Genomic DNA, 21,517 nt, shown 5'->3' with positions numbered 1-21,517 from the left:
TTGTCCCAATGTTTTTTCCAATCCTCGAAGCACTTCTGAAATGCGCCTTTCGGTATGGCCATCAGCTCTTCCTTGGATTCTGACTTGATCTCATCAATTGTGGCGAAACGCTGTGCTTTTATTGATTTCTTCAGTTTTGGGAATAGGAAAAAGTCGCAGGGAGATACTACTACGATATTGCTTTTGATCAAAATTTAGCAATTTTGGAACACACTTCGCTGCCACACGTTTCATGGCCAAAACATTCGAGAAAATTGAATGGCATGAGCCGATTAATATGCCAACATCCTCTGCAACTGTCCTAATAGTGATTCGATGATTTTCAAGAACAACTTTTTCACTGTTTCGATCTCTTCTTCGCTTGTTGACGTGGTCGCACCTCCAGAATTTTCATCGTCATCAACATCTCTCCACTTATAAACACTTTTTAGAGACAAAGTGAACTCACCGAATGCCACAGTCAACATTTCAAGTGCCTTGGGGCACTATATTCTTTTTAACGCATATTTTAATAAATATTCTTTAAACCATTTCTTTCAAAAGTCAAAAATCGAAAAGCACACAAAATGTGACTTACATTTTCTGTTGTCAAAAACAAACTACTAATCGAAATTGGCTCTTAGTGCAAGCACATGATAAAAATATGTACCCGATTATAACAAAAACAAAAGATCGATAATTGAATGTACACGAAAAATCAAAATTCACCTTGTAAATAAATTAATATAATAAATAAATTAAAAGCGCAGTTACGTAATAAAAAATAAATGAAAATTAAATGAAAGTAATTACATTAATTTTAACTACTATTAAACAATATTTCATCTAAACTGTAATCGTTTGCAATTATACTTTTTTCTGTTACTGCATATGCTTGTTAATACCTAACCTCACTTCAGAAACTCTGCCAATGTTTTTTATTCTATTTTAATTTGTTGTTGCGCCCATCGCACTCCCAGGGCAATTCATTACATTTGGCATTTGTGTAACAACATTAATTTCCGCCGTTTATTGCAAATTACAAATGCTGTGTCGTTTTTCATTTCGATAGTATTGACATTTCTATGCGCCGCATGTGTGTGTGGCATGCAACAGTTACAGCGTAGGTGACAGACGAGTGCGTCGCACTGTTGGAATCTATGCTAGAAGAGGCTAGAGGAACAGACAACGCTCTTAAATTTATTTCTAGCGCTAGGACCACACCTTTTCTTTGTTATATAGATGACTATGTATATATGTATGTGTTATGTTAGGATCGAATGGAAGTCTTCGCTTGTGGTTGCCACCCCGCTGATTAGTAGGGAATTTTAATTCTGCGCGCTAATTGATTGAACGACTGCTGGGTCACCTTCGGTTACAGCCGTCGCCGCTTCCGCGATGGGTACACGCCAGTTGACGTTGGCTGTTTGCTCAACTGTGAAGATATAACCGCTTTTTATTGCCTTTTTCAAATTAGTAATCTTTGTAATGCATGCAAATTCTTATTCGACTCATTGCGACTATGTAAATTAACGCTTTCTTTTTTCTCTTTTCTATTTTCAGGTAATAAGCGATGTGTGACATGGCGAAAAGGCTGGAAATTCCACACCACAATAACACTTTTATACGTTTTTTTTTTTTAAACTGTCGCCGACTGCTACAAGCGCTCAAACGCTCAGCGACACGGCAAAGTCGCTTGCACTTTGAGCTTTGTGCGCAATTGCAGCGGCTGACACGGCCATTGCCGGTATGTCGCTGAGTGTCTTCACACAGGCGAAAGTGTTAATGGATTTCTTTGCTGTGTGTAAACATTTAATTAAGCTTTATTTGTTTGGTTGTTGTGCGTTGTGTTGTTCGCTGCGCTTCCGCGGCATTTTAGCTGATTATATTGATGACTGGTCAATATGCGATTATGAGCGACGCAAATGCGGATATAACCGTACCGTATGTATATATTTGTATGTGTGTCAATGTGTTTCTTACGCCTGTAAGCATTGTTGAAAGTGGTGTACAATTTCTATTTAGAAATAGAATAAAATGGCGTTTCTAACATAAACACATATTGGTGGCAAGTACAGGGTGTATTTTTTTCGACATGTGGTTTTCTAGAAGAAACGTATGCGTTTAATATATTTTAATGTTAAGTCAAAAAATTTAGATTCGTGCGTCTCACGAACCGCGCGAAATTTATTATTTTATATTATTAACTCCGAAAAAAGTATTGACTCACTGAAAATCACACGTCTACAAAAACACCCGTTACATTAACGAATTTACTTGAGATGGCTAGGGGAAAACAAGACAGAAAATTTGCGAAATCCTCAATGTAAATATTGTTCTTAAGATATCTTATGAATCTAATACCAGGCGCTATTTTTTCTGGACATCTTTGTTTATCAGATGGCTCAGAATGCTTCAAATATGATTATTGTTCAAAGAAATCATTTGATTATTGTCCAGGAACAAGTTTACATACAAAGTTCATTGCGTATAACGCGCTTTTACTTATCTTTTACACATTGGGTTCTGCAAAAGAGAGTCAAATCAATCACAGTAAGGTGTTATCGGCCATATCCGACGTGTTAGAGTCATATTGTGGTTGTCGTGACAGCCTAAAATATTCCACAAATAGTTTTATAGGCGTGTTGCCGTGTTAACAGTGTTTAGTCGGTTAACAATCCTGATCTGTTTCTATGTAACCGCCTGTTCTTCGTAAGAAGAACGATTTCAAACTTAAAATTTCTCAAGAGAGGCATGCTCTATTTCCAAATGTACTCAAACTTTACGTGTCTACGTTACCGGATATGTGCGGTTAAACGTTGCCAAATTTCTGTTTTCAAACCTGTCACTGAAACCCTTCTGACGACTTTCTCTCGAATCAACTCCTCAAAGCTCTGATGTTTTGTTTCCGAAGACCAGCTGAAGAGATTTTTAATCTCTAGAGCGCTTTTTATGGTGTTTTAGTAAAGGCGTCGACTAGTCTGATTTTCTCTCGTTCCTTTATTAGAATTGCCATCATTTGGTTCGATAGGAGGAGACTAGTTGGCCCATATACAGACGAACACCGCTAAATCGGCACAGCTCGTCACGCTGATCATTTACTTATATACTTTAAAGAGTCTACGACATTTCCTTTTGGGTGTTACAAAAATCGTGGCAAGCTTAAAATACCCTGTTTTGGGTTATACAACGTTGCAAAACCAGAGCCGTAAAGTGAAACTTAAGTATACTAACCGTTTTTGGAAGACATAGAAGTTCGTTTTTTTTTTTTACCGAAGTCGAAGCGAAACGAACCGAGGTTGAACTAAATCCGATCTTTGATGACTGAGCATGTCTAAGGCTAGAGCCGCAAGAACAACCGGAAGAACATGCCTTGAAATTTAGATTCTTAATTGATTATAAATATTTTCTTAATTATCAAAATTAATGACAAAGCCATGAATATAACGTAATCGGAAAGATTCGCACAAAAATATAATAAAAAACAAAGTTATACAAAAACAAAAAAACAACAGCTGCAGCTAAAATAAATGCAACCAAAATAAAATCGAGAAGCGGAAGCAACAGCAGCCGGTTTTCGTGCGCCTCAACTTGACTTTGTCGCAAAACAGCATGATACAACAACAACATTAATTTTAACAAAACTTGCATTTAACACGCGCAGCCAGCAAACTGCTGTGAGCGAGCAACAGTTACCGGCAGCGCCCACGCCACAATGGACCCGGCTACTTCGACTGCGTCGCAGTGCATTTGTTTGTTTTTGCTTTTGTTGTTACACTAGTTTGACCATTCGCCGCCATAACACGTCAGCAGGTAGCTTTTGCTCGCCGTCGGCCAGTGGTGTGGGTTCCACCGCTACAAAGTGCCTCCGCGTTGCAAAGTGCTTTTTTGGGCCGGATCAACTGCTGCAACAACAACAATAGTAAATAGTTATGTCCATAACAACAAACTATTTAAAAAGTTGTATGCACTTTAATGGCAACAACACGATTTGTTATGCACACTGTAAAGGCGGTAGGTGTTGTTGTTGCGATTATTATTGTTGCTTTTGGTGCTAAGTTGTCCGGTAATCAGTAGGCCAATTTCATTCATGAAAACTATCAATGGCAGCTACTTAATGAAGATTTTCACTAGCTTGGCTCTAGCAAAGAGAATGGCTAAAGAGAGTTGTTGTAGGTTTATAAGGTCAACAATGTACCATTTACTTTTGGCTTAAAGTCTTCTCTAGGCAATAGAAATCTTCAAATTGGTTGCGTTGAAATAGTCGACTCAAATTTAAGTATAAACCTTTTGTGCAGTATGTAAGATCACGACCGATCAGTGCTCGTTCTGAAGTAGTTCCGTCGCCGGCCCTAGTTTATAGTAATGTATATCAATTTTTTTAATATTTATTATATAAATATATTTATATATATATTGTGGATATATCTATTTTGTGGATTTCTCGTATTACGGTTGTGGTTCTAACCTCAAAGTCGATACAAGTTTTGTCTTTTCTTCAAAAACCGGAAGGCCACTGATCCGTGTTATTTCAACAAACTTGTGATACACTTTTAGAGCAGCAAAGAAAAAACAATTAAAGTTATTGTAACGTTTCAAAAGCTGAGAACCTGAAAGGTTTGATGATGCCAGCACAATCCCTCATACATTCAGTAAACACAAATATCCAATTGGAACAGTGCTCCGTTATTGTTGTTGTAGTGTCAGTAAACATCCCTGAAGTAATTTGGAGCAACGCTGCCGAGTTGGCAATCCTAGGCCGAATAATAGTCCTAGTCTGTTCCGGTTATCCGACTCTCGAAGTAAGTAAAGTAGATTGTAAGACTGTAAGCTAGTAAGACAGCTCAATTTTAGCCATAATAATCCCAAAACTAAAGGAGATGGGTGCGGTCTCCTCAGCTATCTTGCTATGGTCAAAGTGTCTTGGTGACCATATTAATGCTAAAATATTGCTACTCTTAGAGAAATGTTAAAAAGTTTCTTATAGAATAGTAGCAGAATTTTGATGGAACCATATTAGGAGCCTCAACAGAACTCTCGATTCTCTATTTTATTATGTTTTAAACCTTAGCCCATGGCAAACAAAGATTCCTCAGGGATTTAACTGGATAAGTGGAGAAGAAACTGACTCATCTATATTTCTTTTACTCTTTAATTTCTTTTACTCTAGAATAGTTCAACACATTCAATCAGATCAGATTCATTAGGGTTTTACAATTATATTTTGGGCTCTTACAAATCCTCAATGCCTACAATATAATGTTTTCCAGTCTTTGAAAACGATCTTCTCATTTCAACATTTTCCAGTCGAATATTCACAACCACATTCAACCTCAAACTCTTTTATAACGCAGTGACGATTTATGCAACTGAAGCATTTAATTGGAAAAATGCCAAAAGTCGAACATTTGATGGAGTGACGAAACGAATGCCCACCTGTTATCCGCAGTTATTGCAACAAGCCAAACAACTGTGCCTGCTGTTCTGCTATTTGATGGGAACTCAGCATCAGCGGTGTGCCATCTAATCGGAAAATCGCTTATTTGCCAAGCAAATCGCCGAAAAACACGTGTTCCGGTGACGTGCAAACCGACGCACGACCGAAAAACCAGCTAACTGACTGATAGCCTGACTGTGCGACAGACGTGTGAACCGACGTAGTGGCCAAGTAAGCTGACTTGACGCGTCAACAGACGGAACTGTAATTCAACGGTTAAAGCTTTTGTACATGTATAAGTTATTGTAGCGCACTAAAACAACAAACTATTCTTAAGCATTGAACTTTTATTTTGTTTTTGCGCAGCTCATAAGCTTGCGTCGAGCATTCGCGCTGTATTTGGGCGTGAATGACACATTGCTCGTTGGTTTTGGCGCTTGATGGAGTCGGCACTAATGGAACATATTCTGTTGGAAGCACCGAAGTGACTGAGTGAGTGAGTGAATGCATGAATGAATGAAATGCCGGCTGGCTGGCGGTTTGACTGGTTGGTTGGTTGTTTAAGCGAGCACATGAATGAGTGACTGTCGAGCTCGTTAGTAGGCTGGTTGAATACAACTCAGCCTCTTTCCTGTCTAAATGACGTATTCAGAGCTGAGCTTCGCTGCGTTGGCTGGATGATCACTGATGAGGCGCGCTCAAAGTCCTTGCTGGCTGGCTGACTGACTGACATTTGAAGTAACTAGCTGTCTGTCTGTCGACCATATGCTCTGTTGACTGCTCTGTGTTTCCGCTGAAATGAAAGCAACTGTTACGGCAATGACAGCAGAAATGATGCGCGTACCATACTTACGATTTTGCCCTTCAGCCGCCGTGCCGTCAAGTTCAGCTGCCAGTAGAGCTTCTAACTGACGTACGGTAAATGGCGTGACGACATGGTAATTGGTTATTAGGTCATTCCGGAGGTGGTCCAACTAATAAATATGTACAACGCGGTATACCATATATGTGCCACAGAACTCCAGTGGGCGTCTGCATGTGCAATTTATTTCACGTTTTCGTTTTAGGTATTATCATTCCGTTTTCGCAGAGTGTATTTGTAGAATGCTAAAAGTGTCACATGATAGTTTTAAATTAATTAACTGTTTGCTTGAGTGGGAATTTATTGAGCGTTTGGGAATCATAAATTAATGGAATGCAGATGTAGGTATATACAATATTTTAAATTTAAATTAAAATTCATTTAATTAATAAAAAATTATAATTTCAATAAAATTAAAGGAAAATAATTAAAATCATTGCAATTTATTTTTAATCGTCTCGAGCTGAAATCTTGTTTAACAGCTCAAAATTTGAGTTCATTAAATAAATTATCTATAGATGCGTATTTAACTCTGTTTGATGACTTAAAAAATTTTAGTGGACGAAAAATTGCATTTAACATTAATTCATATTCAAATATCAATTAAGTACTAAGCGGAAATTTACTAAAGTCAACTAAAACTGAATTCTAACTGAAACTAAATTTAATATAAATGCCTTGATTAATATTTTATTATTATTTTTTTTTAATATTTATTTGTAATTAATTAAATTGAATTTTTTAATAAATTTAATTGATGTTTACTTGTATAAATTAATAAAAAAATATAATTAATGTAATTAATGCAAATTCAAAATATAGAAATATAATTTCCGCCCTAATTTTCGTTAATTATAATTATTTTAATAATTAATTGTAATTTATTTAATTAAATTTAAAAAAAGTAATTAGTTTTTAACTTATAGAAATGCATACACGTAATAAATTAATTATTTTGAATTTTTAAATAATAAATAAACTTTTGCTAATAATTAATTAATTAAAATAATTCCAATTCAAAATAATTTTCAAATTTAGAGATAGATTTAATAAAAAATCTGACTTTGTTTATTTTGATTTTTATTATAAATTAGTTAATGTTAATTATATTCATGTCGCAAATTCTAAAAATTAATTTTCTTACATCGTTTTAGCACTCCCCTTCTTAAATAACCGTTATCATTGATTTTCCCGAAATCTGTAATTCTGTTCAGTTTATTTTTAATCATCATGTACTCCATTTTAGTCGCCTTTCCTTGTCTGCTGGATCTTATCTGTCACAAAATCAAAATTTTCGGCAACTCTGAGGCTTTGTTTTAAAGAAATATTTTTATTTTTGCTCTTAATCTCTTTAATTTGGTATTTGCTTGCACATATTGTACTACAAATTTATATAATTTTTTAATATTTTATCTTAACTTAGTAATACCAGCAACGCCCCTCTTACATTGCGTTTTTTTTGGAACGAAACTTTCGACACAGTTTCACAAGCGACTGCCAGCAGAAGATAAATCGTTTGTTATAAAACGCATGCAGATGAAATAAACAACGCTTAAGTGAATAAAAACGCCCACTTAATTATAGAGTGTTCGTAAATAGTAAATAAACATAAGTGAAAATCCAAACAGCGATTAAATTAAGCAGAGAAAACATGAAACACAAATAAATTTATGTTAAACCGCCATTTCAGTATTTTCCAGTAACCCAATTTAATGTGATTTTTAACTGTCAGCAATCGGCAGAAAAACGGGGGTTTGGAGGGGAACAACTACTTATCATTTATTTATGCGGTTGCTGTGTCAATATTTCTTATTTGCCAAATGTTGTTGGTAGCGTTGAGGCGACGGGCATACTCGGCACGTTGTTGCACTCTCTCCGTCTGATATCATCAGCTGTTCGCCATCGACTCTTCGCCACACCACGAGCACTGTATTTACATATTAGCATCTCTTGACGTTTGTTTACCTCGGCGTCGTGTAAAATCAATTTGATGCGCAAGTTCCATTGAACTCGTTCGGTTTGATCGGCAGATGAGTCGGGTTGCCAGCATGCCCCAATTTATGCAGTAAACAAGAAAAGTCGACAAAATGATTTCTTTTGCTATTTGCTTGCCACAAATTTACCGCTTTTTGACGTTTTATGACGTAATCGATTTGTATTTCGTTTTCAGCAACTTTCCAGTATTCTTGTATCTCTCTTTTTGTAGCAATATAGTTCTCAAGTTTTAGAACTCTAAGTTGTCTTAACTTCTTTTGCCGATACTCTTAGATTTAGAGTGAAGCGACTATTTAAAGAAAGTGTTGACACTTTTTTCCTTTAGAAAATCTATAATTCAATAAATTTTGTTCGAGATCGGGTTTTTACTCAATTAGCTCAAATCAGCTGTGTGTGTCAATGATGAAACTCATTTGTACCCAACTCTTCGTGGTAAAGATGATAAGTTAAGACGCAATGACATATCCGTTCAATTAAAATACCCCAATGATGGTTCGGCTGATTTCAATTGCTGTGATAGAATCCTATATTTATTTTAAAACTTCAAAAGGAACAGCCTTCGAACTTGATATAGCTTTTCAACCGTCTGCATTTGCACCAAATCTTATGATAAACATGATAAATTAGAGTGTAGTCACTTATCTTTCGACCTAAAACCTAACCACTCGTAGTTCGACTCTCTGCAAGAAAGTCGCTACAAAATGTTATTTTTCTAAAATATAAGAACTTAAGAACCAATTCAAAAGGAAAAGCTGTACCTTTGAATTTTATAAAGCATTTGAACTCTTTCAACAAAAATCAAGTTTGTCATATTAAGCAAGATATAAGTTGGGAATGCGACCGGGTGAAGGAGATATTGGGTCGAAGCCGTTCTGGTTCTAGTTCTAAATCACTTGAAGGTAGTCGATATTTTTAGAGATTTCTTTTTCTATACCCTTTTTTTTATATTACAAAACTTATTATAATTTTTTTTACAAACTTGTTTTTCTTTTTAAAATTTTATTACAATCTTTCTTCCAGTTCTTTGAACCATAAACAGCATCAAGCACCCGCTTTCAAAAATTTCAATTTTTTAATTTACAAAAAAGCTGCCATAATTGAATTGTTCTTAAAATTAATTGCCCTTGACTGTGAAGTATTTTTGTTGTACTACATACTCAAGCATAAAACAGACGCCTTGTAGTCGTGCTTCCACAAACTTTTATGCTTTTGAAAGCAGCTGTCTCTCTGTTGTCTGTGCGGCAAGAAGCTTGCGCTTAAGTGGAAAATAAAGAGCACAGGTCTACAAAGAACAGCACAAAAAAAAACATCAGTAAATGAGCACTTGTAGAACGCACTAAGTTATCGCGCTTTCTTCACACTTTTTCCCTCCAAAAAAGCAAATAAGTAAACACGACTACCGCATCCATTTAATTTACGCGTGTTAATTGACACCAATTCGAGCGGAGCGCTTTCGTAAGCCTCAAATCAAGCCACTACTCTGATGAAGAATATTTCCGAAATTCTGTTAATCGGTTATTGCCGCTTATTCCAGCAGCTAGGCATGTTTTGTCAACTGTTTTTTAGTTTTTGCTTTTCAGATTTTTCTTGCAATCGCTTAATTGTCCCCATTATTAAACCGCGCGATTTAGTGGCACCACGACTTAGCGTCGTTTACGCTATGTTTTCACGTAAGCTTGTCGTTCTTTTTTAATTTAAAAAAATATGTTATTTTTTCCTCAATGTTTTCTTTTCGTTGACTTATTAACGCTCATACGATCGCGCTTTGTTTTAATTGGCTTAGGCGCTGTCGTTCGATTACTAGTTTCGAGGCTAATTGAGTGCCCGCTTGCGGCTAATTAAATCAAATCGAAATTCCGATTCAGATTCGTTAGGCAGGCTTTACATTCACGCATTCACTTATTTAATTATTTTTGTTTCTTTTTTTGCTTGACTCGTTCTTCATTAGCGTTGTTAAGTGCATTTAATGGCGATTTCTGAGGTCAAACTGCATTTGACGTTGATTGCTTTCCAAATTGTGCAATTTGTTACGAAAGTATTGAAGCGAGCAAGAAAATTTTTTTGAAATGAACGATCAAAGTGGCTAAATGATTCAAGATCACACTTGACGACATAGACACGTGTCTAAAGACAAAGAAATTACAAAGGGAAGGCTCTCTCTTTCAGCATTTGTCGCTCAGCTGTTTAAAGCGTGTTTGAGTCTAAAGCGGCTTTCAATAAAAAAAAGAGAAACTCCAAGCTGGAGTAGATATCTGCCAGTGATTAAACATATTTTACTTCGCAGCGAATTAAATTCTTTGTTGTCTGCCCTTTAATGTAGTCAATTATTAGTAGGCAATTTATTAATTGAGTTAATTGAGGATCTGCCTCAAAATGTACAATTTCCTTTGTGAAAAATGCAGTATAGACCCCAGACCCAAATAAATAGTCATTATATTTGTAGAGAGATAGTTCTTCTTCCAAACTATTCTCAAGAATGTGCGTAATCGAAATGTAATGTTTCATATTGGTCGGTATTTTTTGCAACCTATATAATAAAGGAATTTTTAAGTGAACCCCATGCATATATATCTTAAAGGCTAAAGACTATCCCTAAGTCAGAATTTTCAAAGATCGTATTTTTTCAGTTTCTTGAACTATAATATTTTAGAAATATTCCTCAAAAATTTTATGTGTTTGGCTCCCAAATTAATTATTAGTTCGTATTTGGAGAATAGAAAATCATTGCATGAGTACACCGTTTGCGCCAAAACCGATATTAAGCTATGTATATTTTTTTAACCTAAACTGAAGATCTATATTGACTGATAAAACGAATTGACGGTTACTGGTTTCAAAAAAGATGGCCTGTCGTAATATTTTGCGAAACATATAATACTCCATTGCCAAATCCATACCAACCCTAATTACAAACGGGATAAAAGTGTAAAGACTAGACCCCAATATTTTTCTCGATAGTACCTAAATTATGACAGTCAATAACTCAAAAATATTAGGTGTTTCGTTCGATAGTATGTACTCCTTCACTAGCACACGCCCGCGATCATTACCAACGTGCAGAGCAGCAACAAGTTCCTCAAGTCGCTAGCTGGCAGCATCTGGGTTAAGAACAAACAAACGTTATGTGCAACTTTCAAGGCAATCGGCTTGCTGGTCATGACTACGACGCTCCAATATGGCAACCAGGCTGCAACCGGGCGCAGTTGAGAAAGATTCAGACTTGTAGAACACCGATCCCTGCACAATTACTAGATGTCTCTTGACATCTACAGAGTGAGGTCCATATGCCTTCGATTAAGAAGCACAATATCCTATATCCAAGCTGATTTTGCTGAAATGCTTTCGTAGAATTTCTCCTTTTAGTCACTTGATCCGAGAAGAGCTGCCTCCTAAGAGCATTTAGAGAACAAGTAAAAAATACGTTGACGAGATACAACATTACCGAATCAAGCAATCACCGCGACTAACTGGAAACAAGTGCCGAATACAGTGTACAATATAGCTGTTAACGCCTTCATTTACTCACCCATTGGGAAACAAGAGCTGGAGTTGATGCACAAAACCAGAGTGAATCTAGCCTAATTTCGTTCTGGAGATTTCAGTGAGCTAAATCCAGATTCGTCCCTAACATACTAAACATATGCCCTGCATGCAAAGGGTCCCGGAAGGATACTAACTACCTATTTGCAAGTCCCACCAACTCACCTAACATCACTTCCCTTTCGAAACAGCTCGTGCTCTGGACCTTTCGTTAGGTGATTTCGATGACAGTTAATTTTTTTCTTTCTCACAAACAGGTATCGTAAACAACAATAATATTTTTCAATCAAATACTTTGTGCCTGAAAAAGTGTTTCTGCGGGCAGTTCTTCTAAATTACTTTAATATGGGGAAAACTTCAGGCGTATTTTGGTAGATGTTTATGGTTAACATGCTTTATCAAACGTGCCAAAAGTTGGGATTTTGGCTTGGAAGACGATTAACGTTCTGGAGCAACAACAAGGTTGAAGCTGAGGAACTGGAAGCATGACTCGATGAAGATTGTTGCCCGACACAAGAAGAGCTCACAGCATCTTTGGGATTCACTCAAGCTGTCATTACTAAACATTTAAAAACAGCCAGATACATTAAAAAGTAAAGAAAATGAAAAAGACCATATCAATTGAAACCCAGAGATGTGGCATGTCAGAAAGGCTGCTTGAATGCGACAAAAGAAAGTCGTTTTAACATCGGATTGTAACTGATGATGAAAAAAAAATCCATTACGACAACCCTTAACGCAAATAATCATATATGAAACCTGGCCAATCAGCCGAATCAATGTCAAAGCCGAATATCTATGACTCCATTTTTGGTGGGATCAGAAGAGCATGCTGTATTATTAGATTCTAAAACTTTGTGAAACTAATCAGAAACGCTACCAAACACAAATCATCAATTTGAAGTGAGCGACCGAAAAACGCCCGGAATGTGCGACTAAACACGAGGCAACGCTCTGCCTAATGTGGGAAGATCGATTAAAAACTATTTTGAAAACAGGTGCTGGGAAGTTTTGCCTCACCCACCTTATAGCCTAGACCTTGCCCCTTCTAACTACCATTTGTTCGGGTCGATGCAGATCGCCCTCACTGGAATACACATCACATCAGAACAGCGTATCAAAATTTAGGTTGAATTATGCTTGGCCACCAAGCCGGTCTTATGGAATGGAATCCACAAACGGCCAAAAAGGTGGAAAAATTTTATAGCTTCAGAAAAGTTTTAAATTTAGGAAAAAAAAAAACAAGAATATAGTTATAGACCTAGTACGTATGTATGTGTGCATTTATGTTTGCCGACTTGAAATTAGTGTTCGCCCTTAATGCGCGACGTAATCGCGCATTTGCGATTGCGTACAAACGATTATTGAGTACTTTTTTTATTTATTTTGTTGTCATTAGCATAAATTTCACCGTGTGCATGTATGTATGTTCGTACCGCCGCCATACGAGTATATAATCAAACGGTTTATCATTTCGTGTCAATGATGGCGTCATGCAGCGTTACGCGAAGCGTAGAGTTATAAAAAAGCAAAACAAACGAAAAGTCATAATAAACAAATAAAATGTACCGCAAAAAAAATGTTACAGAAAAATTGCATTTACAACACAACAACAGCAATATTAACAAGAGTAACTACAATTACAATAATAATATAGACCTCGCTCTTGTCAGAATGTTCAGTGTACACCCGTATAGGAATTTCAAAGCTACAACAAAATATAAGAAAATGCAACCATAACATTTAGTGTTTTGCTCCAACAGCCGTCCTTCCGCCCGCTGCTCGGCCGTTCTGCTGGGTTTTGCAAGCAACGGCTTCGCGGATGCATGTCGCGCCTTTTCAGGACGCCCTCAATTACTTTTCGACAAATGTTCGCTGGTGTTGTTGCATTATTTGGTTTTATTGTTGTTATTGTTTTTTCTGTTGCTGTTGCATTAACCTTTTTTGCTATGTTGCGTGCCACATGATAAATGCCGCACAATTACTCACATATAAATAAATAAACACTGCAACAGGTAAAACAACAACAACTGTCTGCAGGAGCGCATATGCAACACAACAATAATAATAACATCGACATCACCATCGACATTTGTCCGTCCACTTGCGTATAAATAAAATTTCGTTTGTTCGCTGAAGGAAACAAATTTGCCAAATTAATTTTACTGTAAATGGAGTTCCGCGGCTTGGACGGACAACAATGCCGATGCAATTGACAGGCGAACAAATAGTTGACACAGTTACTCGATTGGCCGATCGTTGGCAGAGAGGATGAGCTCGTGCGGCTGAGGAAGTATTTGCTGATAAATATGCAGTCGGTGAGGCTTACGGAACAAAAGTAAAATGGGAAGTTGGGATAAGGAGGAGGACTGAGTATAATAGAAGTAGCCTCCTTTATTTTTCAGATCGAAAAGTTGTGGAGACCACAACAAAGATCTAATGTAGCCTAAAATTTATTAAATCTCTTATAGACAGATGAAAGAATCACACCCCTTGCTTTCGGATAACGCTTCGTAATAATAGGATGTGTGTGAGCACTTATCTGGTCTTCTGATGATAGGTTTTAGGCAGTGAGTACTCCGAAAAATATGAATAATCATTTAAATGATCTTATCTCTAGTAAGTACCATACAAGTCGTCGCGGAAATGTTGAAACGACAAACTCATGGCGTCGAAACACCGCAGTATCGAAATATTCTAGGTAATCATAACGGTACGCTATTAGAGTACAGTGATTACTTTAGTCAACGTGAAACTTGAGTGAAGAGGTGTTTTTGAATTTTTTGGCTGCCTTATCTGATCATTGTAGAAAAAATATATGTATAAGATTTGTAGAACTGACAAAAAATATCAAAAAGCTCCATCGTGTCGCGGTGTTTTTTCCAGGATCGCGGGAGAAATCTCACTGAAATTAGATTAGACATGGCGATACTCGCGACTAAGTTAAGAAGGTGTGAAAGCCACAAATAAAATTATTTGTCTGGCTTATAACCTAGGCTCTTAGATAAATTCACGTTTTTTTTGTATGATGTATATACTGATATATATACTGAGCGATTGATCCTCAGGTTATAAACCAGAAAAATATTTTTATTTGTGGTTTTCAAACCTTCTAAACTTAGCAGAGAGTAGAATTCCTAATTTAAAGTGGTTGATTCCTTCCGATAGCTTTATGGTTACTATTACTCAGTGAAGAAATCGAATATAAATTTATTTGAGTGAGAGTTTTCCTTATTAAGTCCTTAGTCCATACATATGGAGTTATTGAGGGCTTTACATATTCGTTGAAAATAGAGAAAGAGAGAAAGTTAAAGACATAGTTTTATTATATACATTTATTTTGGGCGTTGAAGATAACACAATATTTTCTTTCACCTGGTATCCAGGAAGCCAATTCTTTCACTATGATATATACATTCGTACACATTTTAGAATTTAGTATATGGTAAAGTTGTTTACTAAATGTTAAAATTAAGGATTATAGTTGCCACCTAATATAGTCAATTAGCTAAATTTTCTAGATTAGAAGGTATAAAATTGCTAATTGCCTTAATCTTTACTTTAGGTGAGATTTAAATAGTAAATATGTATATACCTTATTCAATATAACCAAAAAATTATGAGTTATCCGATTTGTGCTTTGTTAGTGAAATTTGTACTATACAAGACAATTACTAATTGACTCAATTAAGAATCTGTCTGAAACGTTTATTGTTTATGTAATCATGTTTTTTGTAGATTTATTTGGTAATAAGGATATATCAATACATACATACATATATAGTGGTAAGAATGTTTTTTTTTTCGTTGCCTGTTTTTGTAAACAATTAATTATTAAATAAATGAATATATTGGCAGCCATTCGCATCAAACCGTATGATATGAATAAATTGATATTCATTTTTCAAACCAAATTTAAATATATTCAAAATACAAGGTGCGTTCCAAAGTAAACAGGACTTTAAAAAAAAAAGTCAGAACACATGGTTTTATCGGCAAAATCAATTAATTTTATTCAAAATAGTCTCCTTCTGCTTTGATACAGCTTTTTGCACGGTCCAAAAGCATGTCGAGCGAGTGTTTTAGCTCGTTGCCCGGTATGGCCGCCAGTATGCCGGTGCAAGCCTTTTGAATGGCCTCCTCGTCTGCATAACGCTTTCCTTTGATTTCTCATTTATGTCCTCACGACCACTTTGAAAACGTTGAAACCACTCGTGCACTCTGCTACGGGATAGGCAATCATCGACGTATACTTGTTTCATCAATTGAAACGTTTCGGTAAAAGTTTTACCAATTTTAAAACAAAATTTAATGTTGGCTCTTTGTTCGAAGCTCATTTTCGCACCGATGACAAAAACATACTGACACTTAAAACGCAATAACTTCACAATGGAAGTCGATAAAGGATAGCATATTCTAACGCACTAGTCGACATATAGATGGCGCCAATAGAGTTTACTTTATTACTTTTGTCCTGTTTACTTTGGAACGCACCTTGTATGTCAATTGAACTAAGCTGTCTGAAACATTATTTATTATGTTTGTTTTTTTTTAGGTTTTATGATTTTTACCAAAAAGTTTTAGTTCTTTTAGAAAAGGAATATAAAATTTTATAACATATATCTATATATATATCAATTGGAAGTGAAGTTATCGCGTATATAGGTACATATATATGTAAAAAAAGCTTAAGTAAAATCTGTAATATACCGGAAACGATTATATTCATCATCACCATCGCCTTATTTAAATAGAATTAACTGTAAACAAATTATGATGCTACAACGGTGAATCGTGTAAGATTAACATGATAAAAGATTTGCAAAAATCACGAACTGGCAACCCAACTAATTAAGAACAAATTAAAATGCACGTGCAAAGCATTTAAAGCCGCGATCGTTATGAAACATACATACAGTTGGAAAACACATGCATAGTAGGGTGGGCGAAAAACAAATTTGTATTTTTTTTTTCCTAGATATCGTAAAAATTACGTGCGAAAGATAAAATAAAAAAAAAAAAGTTAACTCGTTGTACCCTTTACAAAGTAAAAATACTCTATACAATAACTTGAATTGATTGTTCGGTTTGTATGGTAGTTATATGCTATAGTGGTTTGATCTAAAAAAAAAAAGTTTCGAGAGTTGTAGCGGTGGCAGTGATCATTCGTGTCAAATTTCGTGAAGATATTTCCACAAATAAACAAGTTTTCCAAACATGAACTTAAGAGTGTTTGGCAGTTATAGTGGAGAAAAGCCAAGTGCAAAAATACAAATCGATACCTCAAAAACTGACGTATTTGTTGCTAAGTCGACTCGTTCTAAAGTTACTCGACTAAAGTCCAACTTAGAATCATAAAAGTTAATTTTAAATTTTTTTACATTATTTAAAAAAATTATGCTTCAAAATAATAAAATACTAATATTAAGAGCCTCAAACGTTGGAAGATGTTTTTTTTACAAGTTTGGACGATATTTTCCAGGTATCTAAAAAAGTCAATTAAAAGTTGATTTTTGACCCACCCTAATGTGTACATAAAGTGATATACATATGTACCTATATACAAATTAATCTTCACACTCAGCCAACAAACAGCTTGCACAGCTGAATTGTAATTAAACAGCTTGTGTGAATAACGCACTGGCAGTTAAGTCGATCGAGCCGTCAGTTGCAGGTGAGCTGAGTGATCAGTTGTATGTGTGTGTTTGTATATATACAAATAATTCGACATTGGTATATGTAGACAAATACTAAATTGTTTTGTGATTAATTTTGGCTTTTTTTTGGATTTTCCACTTATTCTCCCTTGGATGGTACTCTTAACTCGAAGTGACCTCCTATCAGCCTGCCGAGTACACTGTTGCGCAGTTATTCTCCACCTTAATTTAGGTAGTACGTGTACCACAATTTACATTTCTTTCAACGCAAACAAACGCTTAAGTGATGAGCGCCAACTAAACATGAAAATTAATAATGGAAATAACAGTAATAGAGACAACCTCTTCATATTTATATATATTATATACATAACATCACCTTACACTTATCTGATTTTTCGTGCGGAAATTAAGCTTGACTTTGGAGTGGCAGATAAATGTGAGGTGATGTTACGAAGTTGGCACAAAAAGTTCGATGAATTTTTATTATAGCTATCTTTTGTTCCAAAAACTGTACTACTAAGAGTCTAGAATTCGCTTTCGCTTAACATATTATATATTAGACAGTATAATTTGGCGGGTTCTAGAGTCTTATTAACTGCTTAACATTCCATGCTAACTTCGAACAGCAGATTGAGATCAACTAAATTACAGCTAATGAGTTGCATTGCATTCCGCCGAACCCACTTTTCTAATTTTCTGAAGGTAGAATCTTAAGGGTAGGTGTCCTGTGATGACCCCTACAATATTACTAAGTTCCCGTTTGCCTGGAAGTAGAAGTTTTCCGGTCTGTGCACTATCAGCACTAGCCCTAAGTAACTTTTTGGTTTGCCCTGTGTTGCCAGTGTTCCAGCATTTGAAGTGTTCCTCTAAGGTGGATTGCTTCAAACAAACTTTGAAAGAGCTGAATGCTCTGGGACAGCTTAGAGGAATGTTGTTCCCAGCTACCACCGAGTGTTTAGAAGCCCGAATTTTAGGCTCTTTTTCGAACCCGATAAAAAAGAAACAAGAATTTTTTTTACCATACATTCTATATATGTTTTTTATTGATATTTAAAGAGTAAAAATCATTTATAATATTAAAAAAAAAATTCAAAAAGGCAAGGTGCCAATGTGGGGACTGATGAAAAAATGGCGTGTCCAGGATATCAAGACTTCCAGTAACTCGAAATGGAAATTGTTGAGCGATCCTTAATAAGGAAGGATGTAATTATAGCATTACCAGAGGATTTTGGAAAAAAAAAATTTCACAAAATGGTGGCTGTTTGAAAAATTTGTTTACTTATTCCCCTGTTTTTTTTTGCCTTTTTTGTATTTAATAAAATATAAAAAAAAATTCAAAATTGCTCTCGTAGTGCGATAGCATATTGCATAAAGAAGCTTTGTATAAAATTTCAAGTAAAGCTTGCACCGAGCTCCCAGTCGTTTTTGTCGGTGCATCACAAAATGAGTTGTAACTCCGAAAATAATTCAAATCTTTTAAGGGACATATTCTTAAAGGGTTATACTACAATAATATGCACAAAAACATCGATTTTTTTGAATTTCTAAACCAGAATAACCCCTTAAGTAAGACTAATACAATCCACAAAATTCTTTATCATCAATTCGTATGTCTCAGCAAATTTTTTAAGTTTAACACAAAATTTGAAATTTTAAAAGAGTTATATTTTTGTTCTAAAAAGTGTCGTCTACGAAAATATATCAATAATTATGCATCTCAAATCACCACTACAACTCAATTTAGCATAAGATATCGCATATCAATCGACTATTTTAGGCGTAAACTCAACGAGCTACCCTCGTGCCGGACACACGTCAATGAAAGTGAGGGTGAAGCACACGTCATTTGCGCGCAATGCCAACTCTTACATGAGGAAGTAATTTGTTTATTTATTTGTATTGTTCGTGTTGATATTGTGGTTGTTGTCTACGACTTAATTACCGTAGTGGTTGTAAAAAAGTGACCTTGAATAGATTTGCTGTAGAGAATTATAAGTGAGAAACTAGAGAATGTGGTGAAAAACACGTACAAGTTTACAAAGCAAATCAAATTAAGAGATCAACAGGCAGATATGGAAACAAGTATTCATATAAGTAAATACATTTTTTTCACCATAAATATGGCATTCACACATTTTACATTAGCATAAGAATCGTCGAAGAATTCCTTTTAGAAATGACAGGTGTTTTTCAATTGCATTTGTGTGACGCTTATCAGCTCATTAAAAAGTATTTATTGACGCTTTTAGCACCGCTGAATTGTCACTCACGAATTCAATGCATGAAAGCTTAGCGAAACTTTCACTTAAAAGCTTCTTATACGCTTTAGCGCTGCCAGACTTAATTATGCGGCAATAAAGCGATGAATTGGTGATCAAAAGAAAGTTGTGCGTCGATCAAGCAGCCGATTTGTGTTGTTGTGATTGAAATTTGTGGAAGCCACAGCTGTCTGCTGCGATGCGCGTGTCAAAGGTGCGTTCGTCGTTCAATTAATAAGCTCAATTTGTACGCAGTGGCGAAAATGCGCCGGTTGCTTGAGTTTCTTTTTTACTTTATTTAATAACGTTTAATTTTTATACTCTCGCAACATGTTGCTAAAGAGTATTAGAGCAAACCAGGGTCGATGATTGTTCAAAGCAAATAAAATCATAGTAAGAATAAACCCATTGGCCATAACTAAACCCATTGGCCATAACTAAGCTAAAAATTAAGACTCAAAACTGTAAGTTGGTACAGTGAATCGCAGTAGGGAGGGGTTCCCGTGGTTTCAAAAATTTTACAAAGTGAGTGTGGCCCATAATAAGTTTATTGTATAAATCTAACAAACCACTGGAGCTACATATGTTAACCAAGTTCGCTCAGGACAAATCATTTCGGCACGCTCTGCGACACTGTGAAAATGGGTAAATTCGTATATAACCCCGCCCACTTCCCATATAACGTTAATGTTGAAATTCTTATAAATCCGATAGCTAAATAAATACGTCAGAAGAATTAAAATTTACACCTATATTATACAAGTAGTCTACATACCTTTCGGTGAAAACCTATATCTCAGGAACTGCTTGACCAATTTCAACCAAATTTGGTATATAAAAATCTCCAGATATCTTACATTGTGATACATTGTGAAATCGGACTATAGCTACGCCTACTTTCCATTTTTAACAATTAATTTTAAATTCCATATGATTCTTTCGTTTTACGGTTTATAAATCGGGAGTCAATTTCGTTATTGAAATAAAGTTTTACTCAAATAGTGCCTTTTACGTATTCCATCTTACGTCTAAATATTTTCGAAACCGAAATATAACTTTCCAAGGCCCCAGATACCAAATATGTGGACCACAGACATAAGACTTTTTCGGTCAATATGCGCGATCTATTATTAGAATTTCGAGAGAATATTTTTATGATAATAACAAATGTTAATCAAAAATGGGTAAAATCGGGTAAAGACTTGCCCAAGCCCCCATATTAATATTTTCGAACTTCCAGTTGATTCTGTACTGCATATATCTGACAATATGTAAAATACAAATACTTTAATGAAATGCAGAGAGTATCTCATTATTATAGCAGTGCACTAAAATGGTGAAATTCGGCGCAATACTTTCCGGAGTTACCATATATGTACCGAATATAAGCATTTTCAAACATCCGCTTGACTATACTTATATATTGGTCAGTCTGTCAGGTATTATATCTTAAGAATAATCGTAAAACATCAATTTCCGGAAATAATGTATAACGTTCGGTTACACCAGAACTTAGCGCTTCCTTACTTATTTTATTTCGTTTTCTTGTTATCTTTCTCTCGGTTTTCTACATTTTCTTTTACTTATTTGCTCCACCGATTTCGCGCATTAAAGTGTTGTGACCCGCGGCTTCTGTATGCTGACGAGATCAACGCACGATTAGCTTTTAACAACTACAAAAACAAAAATAAACGACAACAACAACATGACACATAACACCACATAAGATAAGAAAAGGTTTTGTTTAAGCGTTTTATTGCCAATTTCACAAGAACAGCATCACAAC

At 35.5% G+C, this 21,517-nt stretch overlaps 1 protein-coding gene across 3 annotated transcripts in view; it reads left to right on the top strand.

The window, feature by feature from the left end:
• Graf (GTPase regulator associated with FAK) overlaps positions 1-21,517 on the top strand; it is a 170,124-nt gene that overhangs the window by 102,009 nt on the left and 46,598 nt on the right. The window contains exon 1 of one of the 3 annotated variants that reach the window (XM_036371175.2): positions 4,617-4,781. The exons of the other annotated variants lie outside the window; for them this stretch is intronic. Within the exon in view, the coding sequence (XP_036227068.2) occupies position 4,781 (1 nt within the window). The 5' untranslated portion in view covers positions 4,617-4,780. Of the gene's footprint in view, positions 1-4,616; positions 4,782-21,517 lie in introns of those variants that run through there. 3 annotated transcript variants of the gene reach the window in all.

The sequence above is a fragment of the Bactrocera oleae genome, chromosome 5 (genome assembly GCF_042242935.1).
Source record: "Bactrocera oleae isolate idBacOlea1 chromosome 5, idBacOlea1, whole genome shotgun sequence".
NCBI classification, from domain to species: Eukaryota; Metazoa; Arthropoda; class Insecta; order Diptera; family Tephritidae; genus Bactrocera; species Bactrocera oleae.
Note: the sequence above shows the minus strand (reverse complement) of the source record. Positions and strands in the feature narration are given on the sequence as shown.